This window comes from Macaca nemestrina, chromosome 16 (assembly GCF_043159975.1).
Source record: "Macaca nemestrina isolate mMacNem1 chromosome 16, mMacNem.hap1, whole genome shotgun sequence".
Taxonomy (NCBI): domain Eukaryota; kingdom Metazoa; phylum Chordata; class Mammalia; order Primates; family Cercopithecidae; genus Macaca; species Macaca nemestrina.
In genome coordinates, this window is record NC_092140.1 from 17,984,949 (window position 1) to 18,006,850 (window position 21,902).

Sequence of the window (21,902 nt, forward strand, 5' to 3'; positions counted from 1 at the left end):
AAGGAATGGAAAGAAAGGAAGAGAGATTTTAGGGCTCAGAACATACCCTCCCAAAATATGACTGCAGGAGACCAGAATATGCCATCCCAAAACATACTTCCTTGGCATATTATTTGAAGCCGGTTATTCTGAGAAACTATAGACATAAAAACAGTTCTGAACACTTATTTTGTGAAAATAATGTATATATAAAGAAAATTTTCATAAGTAAAAGTGTCTGGTAGGTGAGCTCAGTGATGCAGACCTGTAATCTCAGCTATTCAGGTGGCTGAAGTGGGAGGATTGCTTGAGCCCAGGAGTTTGAGACTGGCCCAGACAATACAGTGAGACCCCATATCTTATATAAACAATAAAAGTAGGCCAGTTGCAATGGCTCACATCTATTATACCAGCACTTTAGGAGGCCAACACAGGAAGATCATTTAAGACCAGGAGTTCAAGACCAGTCTGGACAAGAAAAACACCATCTCTACAAAAAATTTTAAAAATGAGCCAGGTGTGGTGGCACACACCTGTAGTCCCAACTACTCAGGAGGCTGAAGCAGGAGAATCACTTGAGGCCAGGTGCTACAATTATGCCACTGCACTCCAGCTAGGGCAACAGGGCATGATCCTGTCTCAAAAAAAAAATTCTTTAAAAGAAAAAGAAAAAAAACTTTATGAGGAGAACTGTAATACAAACAGAATTAAGAAGCTACTACGTGCTGGAAACTTCTGTATCTTCATTTCACTAAATCATCAAAACAACCCCAGGAAGTAAACGTCTTTCATAGTTTTAAAACTGAGGCTCAAGGAAGTTAACCATTCTGCCCAAGGACTCACAACTTTCAAAACAAGATCCACTTCCAAAGACCAGTTTTCTTTTCAGCACAGTGAACAATCCTTTTCCCCATGTAAACCAGCCTAACCTTTCCACAGTTACTAGGCTTTTCATGCTTCACTCACTCAACCCATCATTTTACATAACATTTTAGCTACAATCGTTTCCAACCTCACAGGATGAACCGGAAATCTAAAGGGAGCCAAGAACACATGTAAAAAACACCTTGAACTGCTATGTCAAGCCATGTCATGCTCTCACCCCAGAGGGTGAGTTACTCTGCAAACTAAATTTCTCTTGCCTTCTAGGATAAAAAGAGTATCCAGCATTTCTTCTTTTCAGAATAAAACTGAGATCTTTATTACATTACAATTTTACCCAACATAATTTCCATTTAATTATATGATAATATCACTTCCTCTACAAAAATTTCCATGGCACACTCTGATCATTCAGAGAGAATGAATTATTTTTCTGTTGGTGCGCTTTGGTCACATTTCCATTACAGAACTTGCCACAGTGTAAGAGCTGGTGGTATAGACCCTTCTTTCCCCATAAGAGGCATTGTGCCTCCTCACTGAGATGTTCCCAGCTCTCATCTTACCTTCTTCCAAATCCAGCCCCTATGCTGCTGCCAGGGCAATCCTTCAAAATGCACTTATACTAAAAATTCTGCAGAATTTTCACATCATTGGCTAGATTAAAACTAAATCCCTTCAGATATAAAGGCAAACAACACCTTTCAGAGTCAGGTCTCATGACGCGGGTCCAGCCTTATCATCCATCATTCCTCCAGCTCTTACTTCATACTCCTATAAAAAACTAAACCTGTTATACTTCTCTGAATATACCACGTTCTCATGCTTCATCCCTTTGCATTTGCTATTACATAAAATGGTCTTCCACACTTGCCCACCAAAGAAATTCCTACTCATCCATCAAGACTCTGCCCTCATGTCTTGAAACCACTCCCATGGAGAAGTGCACAACAGGCATTTAGTATGATTCTCAGCTACACTGTGGCCCGGAGACAGACAACACCGTGCATCTGCACTGAGAGTCACGAGCCCCAGAACAAGGGTGTGACAGGGACACATCAGGCAGCCCCTAACATGCAGCAGAGACCTCAACCACACCTATCAGGACTAGTGCCTATGCTCATCATTGGAGTATTCGTGGGCAAGCTAGGTGGTCCAGCTCTACCCAGCTATCTCGCCCTGACCCACTGCTAAGCAGAAGCTCAGGGGACGAGGGAATTCCACTGTTTAGCTGATCACCTGAAACAACACAGTGAATCTCAAGTGTAAACAAAGATCAGGTACACATCTGTCTGCTTTTGCTGCTGTTGGCTCATACCAGTAAGTACCACCTACAGGCCTGTAGGTTGAATTGCACAACAAATATAAAACCTGCCAACAAAAATACACAAGGGTATAAAAGCAAAGCAAAAGACTCTACCCTAGAGCATACTCTATAGGCACAAGGCAGGTTGGGGGAGAGAGAAAAAAAAAATTCCATCTAAATGAAGTAAATTCAAACAACAACAAGTATCAACTTCTCTAGATGAGAAAGAATCAGCATTAAGAATTTGGGTACCACGAAAAATCTGAATGTTGTGACACCACCAAAAAGACTGCACTGGCTTTCTGGCAATGGACTATAACCAAAATGAAAATTCAGAAATGAGAGAAAAGAATTCAAAGTGGGAATTGTAAAGAAGCTCAACGAGATCCAAGAGAAGGTTGAAAACCAACATAAAAATAACCAAAAAAGCAATCTAGGAAATGAAGGAAGAGATAGATGTCTTAAAAAAAAAAAAAAGAAAAGAAAAAAAAGAAAAAAAAAAAACTTCTGGAAGTGAAAAATTCATTTAAGGAATTTCAAAAAAACAGTCAAAACAGTCCAAAGCTTAACAATAAACTGGACCAAGAAGAGGAAAAAATTTCAGAGCTTGAAGGTTGGTCTTTTAAATTACCCAGTCAGACAAAAAAAGAATTTGTTTTAAAATTTCAAAAAAATTTTTAAAATCAGACAAAGCCTTTGAGAAATACGGGATTATGTAAAACAACCAAACCTACAACTTACAGGCATTCTGAAGGAGAAGAAGAAAAAGTAAGAAATTTTAAAAAACATATTTGAGGAAATAAAACAGGAAAAATCCCCTAATATTGCTAGAGATGTAGACAACCAGATATAAGGAATTCACAGGGCACCTGGAAGATACCATACAAGACGAACATAACCAAGGAATATAGTCATCAGACTATCAGCAAATCTTAAAAGCAGTTAGACAGAAGTGTCAAATCATTTACAAAGGGAATCCCATCAGATTAAGAGTGAAATTCTCAGCAGAAACCTTACATGCCAGAAGAGTCTGGGGCCACGTTTTAGACTCCGAAAACAAACAAACAAAAACTCTAACCAAGAATTTTATATCCCGCCAAACTAAGCTTCATAAATGAAAGAGAAACAAAGTCTTTTACAGACAAGCAAACACTAAAGGAATTCATCACCACTAGACTAGACCTATAAGAAAAGTCCAAAAGAGTTCTAAATGTGGAAACAAAAGGATATTTGCCATGATAAAAGCACATGTAAATACAAAGCTCACAGATCCTATAAAGCTATTACACAATAGTGACTCCAAGGCAACTAGCTAACAACACTAAGGAACAAACTTTCACATATCAATATTAACCTTGCAGGTAAATGGCCTAAATGCTCCACCTAACAGATGCAGCGGCAAACTGGATAAAAAAAGACACAACCATCTGCGGCCTACATGAGCCTTGCCTAATGGCTAAAGACACCTATAGACTCAAAGGGGTGACAAAAGATGTATCACACAAATGGGGGAAAAAGCAAGCTGAAGCAAACATTCTTATATCAGATAAAACAGACTTTAAACCAACAACAATTTAAAATAAAATTTAAAAAAGGCAAAGAAGGCCTTCCACAATAGTAAGTGATAGCATCTCCAAAAGTTAAAAATACCAAATGCATGACAGTACTCCCGTGACTGGTTAATAGGGTGGTAGTTCACTAGTCCATCGAGATGTCTTATTTAAGGGAAATGTGTGGGCGATCTTAGTTTCATGGCCCTAAGGTAAGAACTAGATGCCAAGTATAGTTTCAGTATAGTCACCCCCAAGTGTTAAGGGCCCAGAGCGAGGACAGTAACACGCCCAAGAGGGATGATGATTTCTCGGAGGCTGGTAGATTAAGAGACCAAAGCTTGGTAGGGGATATCCATGTTGGCAAGGTTAATCTTGACTGAAATGCACTATGTCAGTGAATGAAGGTATGCACTACGTAATATCAAGGGTTTCCAATAGTGGTCGATACTCGTGGATCAAGTTTTATCATGTGAGTATAATGTCTGAATGTGTGATAGTTGATTAGGGGATTGTTAGTACATGATTATATACATGTGGAATTGATCTTTAATAAAAGGTTATGTGTGTATGTACTATGTACAATCAAGCATTTATAGCATTATATATTATTCATGGGGATTAACAGTAATGCACAAAGTATATAGGAGTACTAATATATTAGTATTGGCAGTCAATACTGACATATTAGTTAAAATGTGTGCCGAAAAGAATACAGAGAATAGTTTAATTACAACTTCAGCTTTGGGTGTTGATGGTGAAGTGGGAATGCTTTTTCTCCGAGTTGTCCTGGAGAGAGACTCTCCATTTCTAGTTTACAAGACCAGAGTATTGAGTTATATACTACAAGGGCAGTTTCATTTAAGTAGCTTATTTTAAATTAGGGCAGTGAGTGGTATAAGGGCAACGATAATGGGGAATTACATAATAGACGCTGTCTGTCCAATGGTAACAAAAGGATGTTCGACTGGCTATCCTCCGATTCACGTGAGTGTAAGCAGGTCGGCCACTAAAATTCAGAACAGGCATTGACTTAATGGGCAGAATATTATGCTTTGTTGTTTGAATGTATGTAGTACAAGAATAACTGCTAGAATGAGAATAGAGAATAGAAGGGTCAGTACACCTCCTAGTTTATTAGGGATGGATCGTTAGATTGTATATGCAAACAAAAAGTATCATTCTGGCTTAATGTGGGGTAGGATACTGAGAGGGTTGGCTAAAGTGTAATTGTCTGGATCTCTCGGGAGGTCAAGTGAAAATAATACTAGAGTTATTAGAAGGAAGAGGAGGAAAATTAGACCTAGGATATCTTTGGTTGTATAGTAAGGGTGGAAGGTGATTTTGTTGGAATCTGATGAAATTTCTGAAGGGTTATTGGATCCTGTTTCATGCAAGAATAAAAGGTGGAGAATTGCTATGGCTATAATGATGAAGGGGAGGATAAAATGGAAGGTGAAAAGTCGTGTAAGGGTGGCTTTATCAACTGAGAACCCACCTCAGATTCATTGAACAAGGTCCATTCCAAAATACGGAATGGCTGATAACAGATTTGGAATTACTGTAGCGCCTCAGAACTATATTTGGCCTCATGGGAGTACGTAGCCTATAAACGCTGTTGCTACAGTTGTGCGTAGGAGGATAATACCAATAGTTCAGGTTTCTAGGAGCATGAATGACCTGTAATATAAACCTCGGCCAATGTGCAGGAAGAGGTAAATGAAGAATATCGAAGCGCCGTTAGTGTGAAAATAGTGGACTATTCTGCCATGGTTTACATCTCGGTTGATATGGGCAACCGAAGAGAAAGCAGTTAAGGTGTCCGGTGTGTAGTGTATGGCCAGAAATAATCCTGTGATGGTCTGGAGAATTAAGCAGGCGCCAAGAAGTGTGCCGAAATTTCATCACGTAGAGATGTTGGATGGTGTGGGGAGATCAATAAACGAATAATTTATAATTCTAATTAGTGGGTGTATTTCAGATAAATTAATCATTAGTGTTCTTACAGTTGAAGTACAACGATGATTTTTCATATCATTAGTCATGGTTACAAGCCATGTGGGAATGACATATGCTTTATTCTTATTAGGTATTATTTTGGTTATAGGATTTGTAGGTTTGTCTTCAAAACTTTCTCCTATTTATGGAAGTTTAGGGTTAATTACTAGTGGTGCTGTGGGTTGTGGTATTGTGTTGAATTATGGTGGGGCTTTTATAGGGTTAACAGTCTTTTTAATTTATTTAGGTGGGATGATGGTTGTTTTTGGTTATACTGCAGCGATAGCTACTGAGGAATACCCTGAGACATAAGGATCAAGTATTGATATTTGATGAACTTTATTATTAGAGTTATTAATATAATTGGTGTTGATTTGATGAATGGTTGAATATGATGGGGTGGTGATTACAATTAATTTTAGTAGTGTAGGAAGTTGAATAATTTTTGAGGGTGAGGGGCCAGGGTTGATTCATGAGGATTCTGTGGGTGCAGGTGCTTTATATAATTATGGGTATTGATTGGTGGTGGTTGCTGGTTGAGCATTGTTTGTTGGTGATTATGTTGTAATTGAAATTACTTGGGGTAATAGATTAGATTTAAGAGTAGAGTTAGAAAGGAGGGGATAAAAAGGAACAGAAATAAAATTTAATTAGGCCTTTTTGAGTGGATATGGTTATGGAGGCTGTAATGTGGGTCTGTGAAATTATCTTTGGTATGGACTTTTCTAATCAAACTAGGTCTAGTAGAAGTGAAGCCAGATTTTGGCTTGTAAGTAGGCTTGAGCGAGGGGTTGTACGACGGACTGTGGTTGAGTAAAATCCTAGTATACTGGAGAAGTTGAATGTCTGTAATGGATATTTTAGCTTAAGATTATTAGTTATAAGACTGAGCTCCACTCCTAGCAAAATCCCTAGGGTAGTTACACTTAGGGCTGTAAGTGTAACTTACAGGCAAGACAACCAAAAAACTTGAGGCAAGACAACCAAAAAAAGGAAACCACAGGTCAATATCCCTGATGAAAATAGAAGTAAACATATGCGACAAAATACTAGCAAACTAAATCCAACAGCACACACACACACACACACACACACACACACACACACACACACACACAGAGGTGGTATTGTTGTTTGGGGGGAAGAGGTAGGGATAACACTAATGGTGATGAGAAATCCAGTGAAGATACTGCCTATTATCAGGTATTTAATTGAATTAGTTAGGAAGGGATTACTTTCATTAATAATAATTAGAGTCGTGAAGTGGGGTTGCCCTATTAGAGCGAAGAAAATAATTCTGATACTACAGACAGCTGCTAAGGAGGTGGCAATAAGAGTAATAAAAAGGGCTCACGTGTTGATATATGACATGTTTGCAGTTTCGATAACAAGGTATTCAGAGTAAAAGCCTATTAGGAAAGGCGTACCTGTAAGTGCTAAGCAGCCAATAATAAGGGAGGAAGAGGTAAGGGGTAAGGTCTTAAATGTCCTCCTCTTTTTTAAATATCTTGTTCATCGGTGAGGTTGTGGATGATGGATCCTGAACACATAAATAATATAGCTTTAAAAAAGGTATGGGTGCAGATGTGTAGGAATGCTAGGTGTGGTTGATTAATGCCAATTGTGAATATTATAAGGTCTAGTTGAGGTGGAGAGTGTTATCATTTTTTTGATATCATGTTGTGTTAGAACACAGATTGCTGTAAATAAGGTGGTAATAGCCCCTAAACATAGTGTAAAGGTTTGGATTAATACACTATTTTCTATTAGGGGGTAGAAGCAGATGAGCAGAAAAACTCCTGCTACAACTACAGTGCTAGAGCAGAGTAGGGCTGAGACTGCGGTTGGGCCCTGGGGTTATTATTATTTATATAATAATAAAAGGTTCAATACAACAAGGATATTTAACTATGCTAAATATATACACACTCAACCCTGGAACACCAAGATTCATAAAACTACTCCTACTAGACCTAAGAAAACAGATCAACAGCCACACAATAATAAAGAGACTTCAACCCCCCACTGACAACACAAGACAGACTATCAAGGCAGAAAGTGAACAACGCAACTCCAGACTTAGACTAAACTCTAAACCAAACGGACCTAGTAGACATTTACAGAACACTCTATCCAACAATCGCAAAATATACATTTTTCTCATTTGTGTGTGGAACACTCTTAAAATCAACCATATGCTTGGCCATGAAAAGTTTCAATAAACTCAAAAAAAGTCAAAATCATATCAGGTATTTTCTTCAACCACAATGGAATAAAATTAGAATTCGATACCAAAAGGAACTCTGAAAACAACGCAAGTACATGAAAACTAAACCACCTGAATTACTTTTGAGCGAGCAATGAAATTAAAGCAGAAATCAAAATAATTTTTGAAACAAATGAAAACAGAAACATAGCATACCAAAACCTCTGGGATACAACAAAAGCTGTGCTAAGAAGCAAGTTTACAGCATTAAATGCCTACATCAAAAAGACAGAAAGATCTCAAATGAATAATCACACACCACACCTCAAGGAACCAGAAAAATAAGAATAACACAAACCCAAAACTAGCTGGGAGAAAAGAAATAAAAAGATCAGAAATGAACTAAATGAGATGGTGACCAAAAAATAAAAATAAAAAAAATAAAAAGATTAAAAACATCAACAAAACAAAAACTTCTTTGAAAGGATAAACAAAATTGATAGACCACTAGCTAGACTCACCAAGAAAAAAAGAGAAGATTCAAATAAACACAACCAGAAATGAGAAAGATGACAACTGATACCACGGAAATACAAAAGATCATCAGAGACTACTATGAACATCTTTAAGCAAACTAGAAAACTTACAGGAAATGGATAAATTCCCAGAAACATACAACCTCCCAAGATTTAACCAAGAAGAAATAGAAATCCTGAATAGACCAATAATGAGCAATAAAATCAAATTAGTCCTAACAAAATCTTCCAGGAAAAACAAAAAAACAAAAAGTCCAGGGCATATTTACAGCCAAATTTTACCAGTCATACAAAGAAGAGCTGGTTACCAATCTTACTGAAAGTATTCCAAAAAAAAAAAAAAAAAAAAAAAATCAAAGAGGAAGGATTCCTCCCTAACTCATTCTATGAAACCAGTATCAACCTGATACCAAAATGAGGCAAGACAACCGAAAAAAGGAAACCACAGACCAATATCCTTGATGAAAATAGAAGTAAACATATTCAACAAAATACTAGCAAACTAAATCCAACAGCACACACACACACACACGCACACACAAACCCATCATAATCAAGTGAGCTTTGTCTCTGGGATGCAAGCATGGTTCAAAATATGCAAACATATGTGGTCCACCACATAAACACAATTAAAAACAAAACCCAAATGATCATCTTAATAGATACAGAAAGGGTGAGCACAGTGGCTCACACCTGTAATCCCAGCACTTTGGGAGGCTGAGGCGGGAGGATCACTTGAGGCCAGGAGTAAAAGACCACCCCAGCCAACATGGCAAAACCCCGTCTCTACAAAAAATTAGTCAGGCATGGTGGTGCATGCCTGTAACCCCAGCTACTCAGGAGGCTGAGGCACAAGAATCACCTGAAGTGGGAGGCGTAGGTTGCAGTGAGCCGAGATAGAGCCACTGCACTCCAGCCTGGGGGAGAGTATAAGACTGCCTCAAAAAAAAAAAAAAAAAAACTGTAGAAAAATCAGTCTATGAAATCCAACACCCCTGTATAAAAATTCCTCAAGAAACTAGACATTGAAGAAGCATACCTGAAAATAATAAGGTATGCTGAAAAAAAAGCCATCTATAACAAACCCACAGCCAGCACCATACTAAACAGGCAGCAGCTGAAAGCATTTCCCTTGAAAACTGGAACAAGACAAGGATGCCCATTCTCACCACTCCTATTTGCCACGGTACTGGAAGTCTTAACCAGAGCAATCAGGCAAGAGAAAGAAATAAGAGGCATCTAAATAGGAAGTCAAATACCTCTCTTCAGTGATTATATGATTCTACATCTAAAAAACCCTAAAGACTCCACCAAAAGGCTTCTGGAACTGATAGCATACAAAATAAATGTACAAGCAGCAGTAACATTTATATATACTGACAATATTCAAGCTGAGAACCAAATCAATAACACAATCCCATTTTTAATAGCCACACACAAAAAGTAACATACCTAGGAATACAGCTAACCAAGGAGGTGAAACATCGCTAAAGGGAGAACTATTAAACATTGCTCAAAGTAGTCATACATGACACAAGCAAATGGGAAAACATTCCATGCTCATGGGTTGGAAGAATCAATATCATTAAAATGGCCATACTGCCCAAAGCAATCTACAGATTCAACACTATTCCTACCAAACTACCAATGTCATTTTTCACAGAATTAAAAATATTCTAAAATTCATATAAAACCAAAAAAGAACCTAAATAGCCAAATCAATCCTTAGCAAAAAGAACTAAGCTGGAGGCATCACATTACCCAACTTCACACTATAAGGCTATAATAACCAAGACAGTATGCTTTGGGTGGTATGTGGATTGCTTTAGGTAATATTGTCATTTTAATGATATTATATTCTCCAAATCCATGAGCAAAATTGATAGACTGTTAACTAGATTAACTAGGCATGGAGGAAACATACCTCAACATAATAAAGGCCACATATGACAAACCCACAGCCAATATACTGAATGGGGAAAAGCTGAAAGCATTCACCCTAAGAACTGGAACAGGACAATGATGTTCACTCTTACTATTCCAATTCAACATAGTACTGGAAGTCCTGGCTAAAGTTATTAGGCAAGAAAAAGAAATAAAAGACACTCAAATGGGAGAAGAGAAGGTCAAATTATGTCTCTTCACAAATATTATTTTTTTACCTAGAAAACCCTCAAGATTCTACTAAACGACTCCAAGACCTGATAAACAACTTCAGTAAAGTCTCAGTATACGAAACCATCGTATAAAAATCTGTAGCATTTCTATACACCAACGACATTGAGCCGAAAACCACATCAAGAATTCAATCCCATTTACGATAGCCATAAGCAAAAAAAAAAAAAAAACCTAGGAATACATTGACCAAGGAGGTGAACAATCTCCATGAGAACTACAAAACACTTAAGAAACAAATCATATATGGCATAAACAGAAAAACATCCCATGCTCATGAATTTAGAGACTATCATTAAAATAACCATACTGCCCACAGTAATCTGTAGATTCAACACAATTCCTATCAAATCACCAACGTCATTTTTCAGAGAATTAGGAAAAACAATTCTAAAGTTCATACAGCACCAAAAAACAGCATGAATAGCCAAAGTAATCCTAACCAGAAAGAACAAATCCAGAGGCATCATATTACTTTACTTCAAATTATACTACAAAGCTGTAGTAACTAAAATGGCATGGTACTGGTACAAAAATAGGCACACAGAACAATAGACTACAATAGAGAACCCAGAAATAAAACTGCATACCTACATCCAACTGATTGATCTTTGACAAAGCTGACAAAAATAAACAACAGGGAAATGACACCCTAATTCAATAAATGGTGCTGGGAAAATTGGCTAGCCATATGCAGGAGAAACTGGATCTCTATCTCCCAGCATATACAAAAACTACCTCAAGACAGATTAAACATTCTGGACATTGGCCTAGGCAAACAATTTATGATGAAGACCCCAAACACAAATGAAACAAAACCAAAAATAAACAAATGGGACTTAACTAAAAAGCTTCTGCACATCAAAAGATTATCAACGGGGCAAAGAGACAAACTACAGAATGAGAGAAAACATTTGCAAATTATGTCTCTGACAAAGGACTAATATCCAGAATCTACAAGACACTCAAACAACTCAACAAGAAGAAAACAAATAACCCCATTAAAAAGTGGGCAAAGGGCCAGGTGCGGTGGCTCATGCTTGTAATCCCAGCACTTTGGGAGGCCAAGGCGGCCGTTCACGAGGTCGGGAGATCGAGACCATCCTGGCTAGCACAGTGAAATCCTGTCTCAACTAAAAATACAAAAAATTAGCCAGGCATAGTAGTGGGCGCCTGTAGTCCCAGCTGCTCAGGAGGCTGAGGCAAGAGAATAGTGTGAACCTGGGAGGCAGAGCTTGCAGTGAGCCGAGATCACACCACTGCACTCCAGCCTGGGTGACAGAGCAAGACTCTGTCTCAAAAAAAAGTGGGCAAAGGACATTAAGAGACATTTCTCAAAAGAAGACATACAAGCAGCCAACAAACATGAAAAAATGTTCAACATCGCTAATTATCAGAGAACTGCAAATTAAAACCACAATGAAATATCAGTCATCTTACACCAGTCTGAGTGGTTATTACTAAAAAGTTCAACAAAAAAAATAGATGTTGGTATGGAGGTGAAGAAATTGTAACACTTATATACGGGTGGCAGCAATGTAAATTAGTTCAACCACTATGGAAAACAATATGGAGATTTCTAAAAACAAAAACAAAAACAAAAACAAAACAGAACTACCATTTGACCCAACAATCCCACTACTGGGTATCTCCCCAAAGGAAACCAAATCCTTAAAGAAAAGGCACCTGCACTCATATGTTTATCACAGCACTATTCACAATGGCAAAGTCATGGAATCAATCTAAGTGTCCATCGACGATTGACTGGATAAAGAAAATGTGGCATATGGGCAACATGGAATACTACGTAACCATAAAAAAGAAAATGATGTCCTTTGCAGCAACATAGATGGAACTGGAGGCCATCAGTCTAAGTGAAATAACTCAGAAACAGAAAATGAAATACCATGTGTTCACAATTACAAGTGGGATCTAAACAATGGGTACACATGGACATAAAAATGTAAATAAGTTACTAGGGATTCCAAAAGAGAAGATGGAAGAGAGTGAGGGTTAAAAAATTACCCACTGGGTACAATGTTCATTACTAGGGTTAACAGGTACACTAGAAGCCCACACCCCATGTAGTCCATTCTCACATTGCTATAAAGAAATACCTGAAACTGGATAATTTATAAAGGAAAGAAGTTTAATTGGCTCACAGTTCTGCAGGCTGCATGGGAACCATGGCTGGGGAGGCCTCAGGACACTCACAATCACAGAGGAAGGAGAAGCAGGCACCTCTTGGCATGTCAGAGCAGGAGGAAGAGAGACAGAGGGAAAGTGCTAGATACTTTTAAACAACCAGATATCATGAGAACTCTATTATGAGAAGAGCAATAGGGAGACAGAGCTAAACCATTAGAAACTACCCCCATGATCCAAATACCTACCACCAGGCCCCACCTCCAACATTAGGGATTACAATTCAACATAAGAGTAGGGTGGGGCACAGATTCAGACCATATCATTCTGCCCCAGCCCCTCCAAAATCTCATGTTCTCACATTGCAGAATATAATGATCCCTTCTCAACAGCCCTCAAAGTCTTAACTCATTCCAGCATTAACTCAAAAGTCCAAAGTCTCATCTGGGACAAGCCAAGTTCCTTCCACTTGTGAGCCTATAAAATCAAAAACAAGGCCGGGCGCGGTGGCTCAAGCCTGTAATCCCAGCACTTTGGGAGGCCGAGGCGGGCGGATCACAAGGTCAGGAGATCGAGACCACAGTGAAACCCCGTCTCTACTAAAAAAAATACAAAAAATTAGCCGGGCGCGGTGGCGGGCGCCTGTAGTCCTAGCTACTCAGGAGGCTGAGGCAGGAGAATGGCGTGAACCCAGGAGGCGGAGCTTGCAGTGAGCCGAGATCGCGCCACTGCACTCCAGCCTGGGCAACAGCGTGAGACTCCGTCTCAAAAAAAAAAAAAAAAAAAATCAAAAACAAGTTAATTACATCCAAGATACAATGGGACTATAGGCATTGGGTAAACAGTCCCTTTCCAAAAGGGTAAAACCAGCCAAAAGAAAAAGGTTACGGGCCCCATGCACGTGCTAAAACCCAGCAGGGCAGTTATTAAATCTTAAAGCTCAAAAATAATCTCCTTTGACTCCATGTCTCACATCCAGGGCATACTGCAACAAGGGGTGAGCTCCCAAGGCCTTGGGCAGTGCCACTATCGTGACTTTGCAGGGCTCAGCCTGCGCAGCTGCTGTCAAGGGCTGGTGTTGAGTGGCTGCAGCTTTTCCAGGTGCATGGTGCAAGCTGTTGGTGGATCTACCATTCTGGTGTCTGAAAGATGGTGGTCATTCTCACAGCTCCACTAGGCAATGCCCCAGTGGAGACTCTGTGTGGGGGTTCCAACCCCACACTGCCCCTCTGCAATGCCCTAGTAGAGATTTTTCCATGAGGGCTCTGCCCCTGCAGCAGCCTTCTGCCTGAACATTCAGGCTTTTCCATACATCTGAAATCTAGGCTGAGGCTCCAAAGCCTCAACTCTTGCATTCAGCACCTGCAGGCTTAACACCATGTGGAATCTGCCAAGGGTTTGGGCTGGCACCCTCTAAAGGCCTGAACTGTATCTGGGCCCCTTTCAGCCATGGCTGGAGCTGGAGTAGCTAGGATGCAGGCAGCAGTGTCCTAAGGCTGCGCAGGGTGGCAGGGTCCTGCGAATCACCCAGGAAACATAGGTCTCTGGGCCTATGACAAGGGAGCTGACTTAAATGTTGCTGAGATGCCTTGGGGCCCTTTTTCCCATTGTCTTGGCTATCAGCACTTGGCTCCTCTTTACTTATGCAAATTTATGCAGTCTGCTTGAATTACTCCCCTGAAAATGGGTTTTTCTTTTCTACCACATGGTCAGGCTGAAAATTTTCCAACCCTTATGGTCTGTTTCCCTTTTAAATATAAGTTCCAATTTTACATCTTTTCTTTGCTCATGAATATGAGCACTGGTTGCTAGAGGCAGTCAAGTCACATCTTGAACACTTTGCTGCTTAGAAATTTCTTCCACCAGATACCCTAAATCATCTCTCTCAAGTTCAAAGTTCCACAGATCCACAGACCAGGGGTACAATGCCACCCCACCAGTCTCTTTGCTAAAGCATAGCAAGAGTGGCCTTTACTCCAGTTCCCAATAAGTTACTCCTCTGCGGACATTCTGAGCCCTGCTCAGCCTGGACTTCACCATCTATATCACTATCAGCATTGTGGTCACAACCATTCAACAAGTCTCTAGTTGGTTTCAAACTTTCCCTCCTCTTCCTGTCTTCTTCTGAGTCCTCCAAACTGTCCCAATCTCTGCCCATTAGCCCATTCCAAAGTTGCTTCCTTCTACATTTTCAGGTATCTTTATAGCAATGCCCCACTCCCAGTACCACCAATTTTCTGTATTAGTCCATTCTTACATTGCTATGAAGAAATACCTGGAACTGGGTAATCTTTTTTTTTTTTTTTTTTTTTTTTTTTTTTGAGATGGAGTTTCATTCTGTCACCTAGGCTTGAGTGTAGTGGCGCAATCTCAGCTCACTGCATCCTCCGCCTCCTGGGTTTAAGCAATTATCTGCCTCAGCCTCCCGAGTAGCTGGGATTACAGGTGCCCACCACCACATCTGGCTAATTTTTTTTTTTTTTTTTTTTGTATTTTTAGTACAGATGGGGTTTCACCATTTTGGCCAGGCTGATCTTGAACTCCTGACCTCGTGATCCACCCGCCTCGGCCTTCGAAAGTGCTGGGATTACTGGCATGGCCAGAACTGTGTAATTTAAAAACAAAAGAGGTTTAATTGATTGACGGTTCTATAGGCTGTACATGAAATATGGCTGAGGAAGCCTCAGGAAACTTACAATCATGGCAGAAGGTAAAGGAGAAGTAGGCACATCTTTACATGGCCAGAGCCAGAGGAAGAGGTGGGGGGAGATACTACACACTTTTAAACAACCAGATCCTTTGAGAATTCTATCACAATAACAGCTCCGGGGGATGGTGCTAAACCATTAGAAACCACCTCCATGATCCAATCACTTCCCACCAGGCCCCAGATCCAACACTGGGGATTACAACTGAACATGAGATTTGGGTGGGGCACAGGTCTAAACCATATCACTCCACCATTACACAATTTACCCATGTAACCTGCACATGTATATCTTGAATCTAAAATAAAGTTTAAAAAAAAAGATTCTGCCCTCAAATGCTGACTCCTTTGTGAAACCATCCCTCACACAGTATTGTTTTGAGAGAGGGGAAAAAAGCTCCTTCAATCTTCCTGTTATATTTTGCATTTCCACACTCACAGGTACATGACTTCACTTTGCAATGTCACTGTCTCTATACATTGCTTTTCACAATTTGCCTGCTTCTTGGAGTCCCAACCCCACAAAACTCATCAAAAGCAAGTATGAGAGGAGGAACTGTCTTTTCTTCTTTGTATCACCTAATTCAGTATCCCACACATAGTGTGTATGCAATATTTGTTGAGTGAATTTAACTATTTGCCTTTTCATTTAAATGTATTATAATTCATCAGAATAAAATCTAAAATACATAACAATTATCAAATCAAACATATGATCAATGATTCATAAAGACACATATCTGAAAAATCAAATTATTTGCAAATTATTGGCTGTTTTTGCAATCAACTCTCTTTTGAGCCACAGGTAATTTTTATTCCTTTGCCGCATGGTCTGTAAACATTATTTTCAGAGAGGTAAGACAACCAAACATCATTCCATTTCCTAATCAGCATGAGACAACAGGTGTCTCCTTAGACAAGCAGTGATCCTAAGTTAGCAAAATAAGCAGCAAGGGCAGGGAAAAAGGTAGAGTAGTCAACTATGTCTTTCACTGAAATTAGTATTAGAATACCTTATATTTTGGAGAGCAGAAAATAAGGATTTTTTTTAACTTAAAGGTAGGGGGTTAAAGGTATGATGTGAGTTACAATGAAGACTGGAAGAACCAGACTAAAGGAGGCAAGAACTCATAGTCAAAGATACTAAAGTTCAAGCAAAGGCGGTGGCAGACCCAGACCAGATAGCAATCCCAGAGACAGAGATGGTTATTCAGGTTGGAGCACTTAGAATGTGAGGAATGAGGAAAGCCCTAAGATTCTTTTTTAAAAAAGAACAGAAGGCTAAGCCAAGACTCTAGCAAGGTGGGGGAGAGTCTAAAAGAAGTCTTGTAGCAGAAACACAGAAGACAGTGGAATCTAGCCAAAGAAAGATAGAGCAGGAGGAAGTTCAGCATCTACTATTGTTTGAACGTTCCCTCCAAAATTCAGATCGAAATCTTTTTATAAATTACTCAGTCTGTGGTATTTTGTTATAGCAGCACAAAGATACAACTGTAGGAGCAACATTTTCAGAAGGTGACAGGAAATGGAATCCAGGGTGCAATTACACAGATTAGATTTATCTGGGAATAGAGACATTCAATGTATGTTATTTAATATAAGAGAAAGTAGCAGAATAGGTACAAATGTAGATAAGCTACTGAATTTTGAGGTAGAAAGAAGAACTTGCCTTGTGATGGCTTTCATTTTCTCAATAAAGACAAGGTCTAAAAGAATGAGGTAGAGGAGAGAGGAAAGGAGAGTTTAAATTAGAGGCTTAAGGAGGGAGGAAAATGTTTGAAATACTGATTTTCAAGAATAGACATAGTAAAGAATTGTAAGAGTGTTAGCAGTATTTAACGTGCATTTGCAACTGAGATTGTTTCTTTAAAATGAGACTAATCAGGGCCAGGCACACAGGCTCGTGCCTGTAATCTCAACACTTTGGGAGGCCAAGCCATGAGGATTGCTTGAGCCCAGGAGTTCAAGACCAGCCTGGGCAAACATAGAAGACCCTGTCCCTACCAAAACCTTAAAAAACTTAGTAAGGGATGTGGTCATGCATACCTGTGGTCCCAGCTATTCAGGAGGCTGAGGTGGGAGGACTGCTTGAGCCCAGGAGGTCAAGCCTACATTAAGCTAGGATCATGCCACTGCATTTCAGCCTGGGTGACAGGGCAAGATCCTGTCTCAAAAAAAAAATTGAAAATAAAAATAAAGATAAATGAGACTAATCAGCCAAGGTGTCTCCATTTTCCTCCATCTGTGTTTACCTATAAGGTATAAAAAGAGTTGGCTAAGTTGAATTCAACCAGTGTTGGGTTTTGGCAGGTAAGTAAAACAGAAGATTACAGGGGCCAGAAAATAAATGGGCATTTGCAGTGCACTAACTACAATAATGGACCACTCAGTCTAAAGTGAGAAAGGAGAAAAAGAAGACATGAATACTTCACAAATGCATGTCTTAAACCCCAAGTGGTCTGTAAACTCAAGAGCAAAAGCCATGAGTTTTATGCTATGTATATATACCTTACCAAAGAGTAATATAGTTAGTAAAAGCCTTTGCTGACTGATTAAATGAATCTTCTCCATATTCCAGAGCTCCAAATGATACAAACTCATCAGATTTAATTTTTTTAAGTAGCTTTCTAAAGATATGGAAAGAAAAATAAATCTATGGTTGAAACATTTGAGTTCTGAAGAGCAGGTGAATGGGTTCCCATGATATTTCCATATAAACAAAGATTAACTGTAGGACATTAATCAAAAGAGACTACAGCAGTAGAAATTAAACTTAATAACAATTAATTAACTTCATATGGAAAAATAAAACCTAATTAATACAGCGCATTCCCTTCTAGAACAACTGCCCCTGCCCCACAGAATAAAAATCAATGCATTTCCAGACAGTCTCTCAGCAAATACTAACTAGTCAAGAGAGCTGGAACTTTGATACTACTGCTACCTATAGCCTTTCTTATTAAAGAATTTAAAATAATTCTAGAAAATATGTGACCACCTTTTATGATACTTAATTTATATAAATTACTTAAAGTCTCTCATTTTTGCTACTTTATTCTTTCCCTATTTAGATAATGTCAAGAAAATCCTAGAAAAGACAAAATATACCTCTAAAAGGTTATGTTCAAATAAAAATTATCACAATATTTTATACGTATAGATTTTCAACTATATATTTTTAACTATTCTTTTCCCTATGGTCAAAATACATGGTTTAATCAGCTCAGTGAAATAAAGAAAAATTGGGTCCAGATAGCATGTTAAGGAAGAAAAAGAGATAAAACTATGATAACAGAAAAAAGGTTTGGTTCCCAGGCTGTGTTGCTACTCAAAGTCACCAACAGGACAAACCATTAGCAAAGAAATGAAATAACTTATCTGTAATATGAGACTACTAAAGCAGATACTACCTAAGTTTTCTTTCTATTCCAAAAATTCGATTTCATCTAGTGCTTTTGACTTCACTCTTTCAAAGGCCTTTGAGAAGGAAGGGTGCTAAAAGACTCAAACTTTCAATTCATGATATATACTTTCTGTCTCTGGATGACAACTAACAGAAAAATCTAGAAGAAAACAGACAAATATTTCAAAATCAGAAAAAACTAGGTCATCTCTTCTCCATCCTGTGCCACTCTTAGTTCCACATTCACTTCTCTCATAACCATTCTCCATTTCTTTTTTTAAAAGTGAATTGTATTGTGTATATTCGATGTTTACAACATAGTATGAGACACACACAGATAAAATGGTTACAATAGTGAAGCAGATTAACAAGAGTGAAGCAGATTAATATATCTATCATCTCACATAATTATTTTTTGTGTGACAAGAGCAGCTAAAATCTACCTATTTAACAAAAATCCTTAATACAACACAATTTTATTAAGCCTCAGGCCTAGCAGTAGCACCATTTGCCTCCCAGAGAACTATGAGATTAGTGAATCCAGACAGAATTTATTTGGGAAAACAGGGGCTAACAGTTTGCTAATTCAAGACAGAGTTCTTACCTTTATATCCCCATCACCAAATCCAGTGTCAAATACATAGCAGACCCCTAATTTAACTCCTCTATATAATTTATTACACCAGTAACTCAAGTGTGGTCACCTGGCGTCTTTATAGAAAAGCACAATTTCAGGTACTATCAAGATCTAATGAATCAAGCTCTGTAAGTGGGGTACAGCACTCTGTTTTAAAACCCCTCCATGTGCGATTCTGATGCACACTCAAGTTTGAGAACCATTGTATTAAACCTCCCAGGAAATAACCTTCCTGTTAATTACAAAAAAGTGCTGGGGTTTTTTCCTTAGCTGCCATCACTTAAAAATGCTTGGACTCACATGATGTTGTCAACTACTTCTGTCTCCAGCGTGCACACAAAATGAACTTTAGTAAAACCTTTGGAGCCTCAGTTCCCTGGTCTGTGAAGCAGGAATAATACCACACGCTTTCATAAATAAGAGATAGCTTACAGAAAGGCTCCTTTCTTTCCTTTCTTTTCTGTTACCTGTACCAAGTCCCCGCTACTTTACAAAGACAATGGTCCTAAAGAAGACACTCTGGCACTCCTCTGAAAAATGTCACCAGTGCCTCCTACACAGAAAAGCTCTCTAATAAGGTTTTCTTATGGAAAATACCACAGGAGGGAAATGAAGAGTTAAAGAGTCCTTACAGACTCATAAACAGAACAGCAATTCTAAAAAGATGGTTCACAAAGTAGTGGGAAAAGCAATCATTCAAAATTGTGCACCTCTGTAACTTAAAAAAAAAAAAAATCACCATTAAACAGAACATAGGCAACTTTCTCTTAAGTGTCCAAAATAAATCATAAATGATAACTGGAGATAAATAATAGAGATGAGGGGTGGGAGGTGCGGGGGCAGGAGGAATGAAGCTTTTGAAAATGCAAAAGAACTAGAATATATGACCCATATTAAAGTGGTACAATCCAATCCCCTTAGATTTTCTGGCGGCAGCCTCACTGTCAAATTCTTTGTCCCAGTGTTGCCACACTATGTGTTCTGATTTGGGGTTCAAAAAATATGGTTACCGGGGGAAGCAAAAGCAAAACCCACTGCTGTGGGTGAGACCTAAAAACTGGGGAGTACTACTTTAAAAAAAAAAAAAGGTTGAGAACTTTCAGAAGAATTCACTATAAACAATTCCCAACTTTCAGTTCCTCGCTCCCTTTGAAAGGAATACTCAAAGGTTTAATTTGACCTCCTTGACAACTAGCCCTTTTTACGGGGATGAAAATAGATCAGTGCATGTGATGTGTCATTACACTCGAATATTTCGCACAGTAACCGCGCCAGAAGCATTCGTTAAATCGGCACTATCAGCTTTAATTCTTACTCCTCCCCGCTGCCATCTAAGATAGGACAGTCCTCTATTTTCGCTATTCTGGAGTAGCCAACATTCCAGTATGCAGGACTGAAGTGAAATTTAATCGCTCATATCTTTTTAAGGGAACCTTTTACAGCGAACTTGGAAAAGTAATGCCAGCTATACGTTGAATGGCACCATGCTGGGAGTTGTAAAACCACAAACTCAGTGCCTGGCCGTCCGGGAGGTGGAATTCCAACAGCGGCTCCTCACTGCACCAAACTAACAATTTCTCCACACGACAGTGCATCTTAATGCGGATGGTAACTCACTTTTTAAATAGTCAACACCGTCCCCTCTAACTCCCAGCCAGACATGACACTTCTACCCCACCCAAGAACGCCAGGGCGAAGGAAGTCTTTTGGGCACCTTAGTGCCTCCTCCTAGCACCAATGACTGACAGTGTCCCCAGGTGCCCAGCGAGGGTCCCAAGCGAGGCCGGGACCCAAAGACTGTCCAATTCTCGCGTCCCAGGACGTCCTGAAGTCGCAGCCCCGTGACCCCGCTCCCCGCCACGGGGCGCACTCCGCCTCCTCCGACTCCTGCGGCCCCTTTCCTTAGTCCAAACCCGCTGTCCCGGCCCCGCGGCCCTCCGGTCCCCTCGACTCTCCCCAGGCAAACCCGGAACCGGGCGCGGGCTCAGGCCCAAGCCAGGCCGCGGGCTCCCCCAGCGCTCACCCCACCTCCCGAGCCGCCCCGGGACACGCGCCCGGGCGCAGACGGGAAAGCGCGGGGGGCCTGGTCCGGGAACCCACTTCCCGGCCGGGGCAGGGCAGGACTCACCTTCGTACTGCAGATCCACCAGGACTAGCAGGAAGGGGAACACCGAGCCCAGCCGGCTGGTCACGGAGCCGGGGGCCACCATGTCCGAGGGCTCGCAAGTGAAGAGAAGGAAGAGTGTGTGGCCCACCAGCACGCGCCGGCGCTCTGGCAGCAGTTGCGCCCGCCCCGGTCGGCTCTCGCTCAGGCCTCAGCGGCTCTGGAGCCCAGCAGAGGAAGGCAGCGGGGGGCGGGGCCCGGGCCACGCTACGCCCCG

General features: G+C 40.0%; 1 protein-coding gene across 1 annotated transcript in view; it reads right to left on the minus strand.

Moving 5' to 3' along the window:
- The window catches only part of LOC105477439 (DnaJ heat shock protein family (Hsp40) member C3), a 108,399-nt gene extending 86,551 nt beyond the window's left edge, over nt 1–21,848 (minus strand). The window contains exon 1 of the mRNA XM_011733942.2: nt 21,650–21,848. Coding sequence (XP_011732244.1) covers nt 21,650–21,731 — 82 coding nt within the window. The 5' untranslated portion in view covers nt 21,732–21,848. The remainder of the gene's footprint in view (nt 1–21,649) is intronic.
- Between the last annotated feature and the right edge of the window lie 54 nt (nt 21,849–21,902).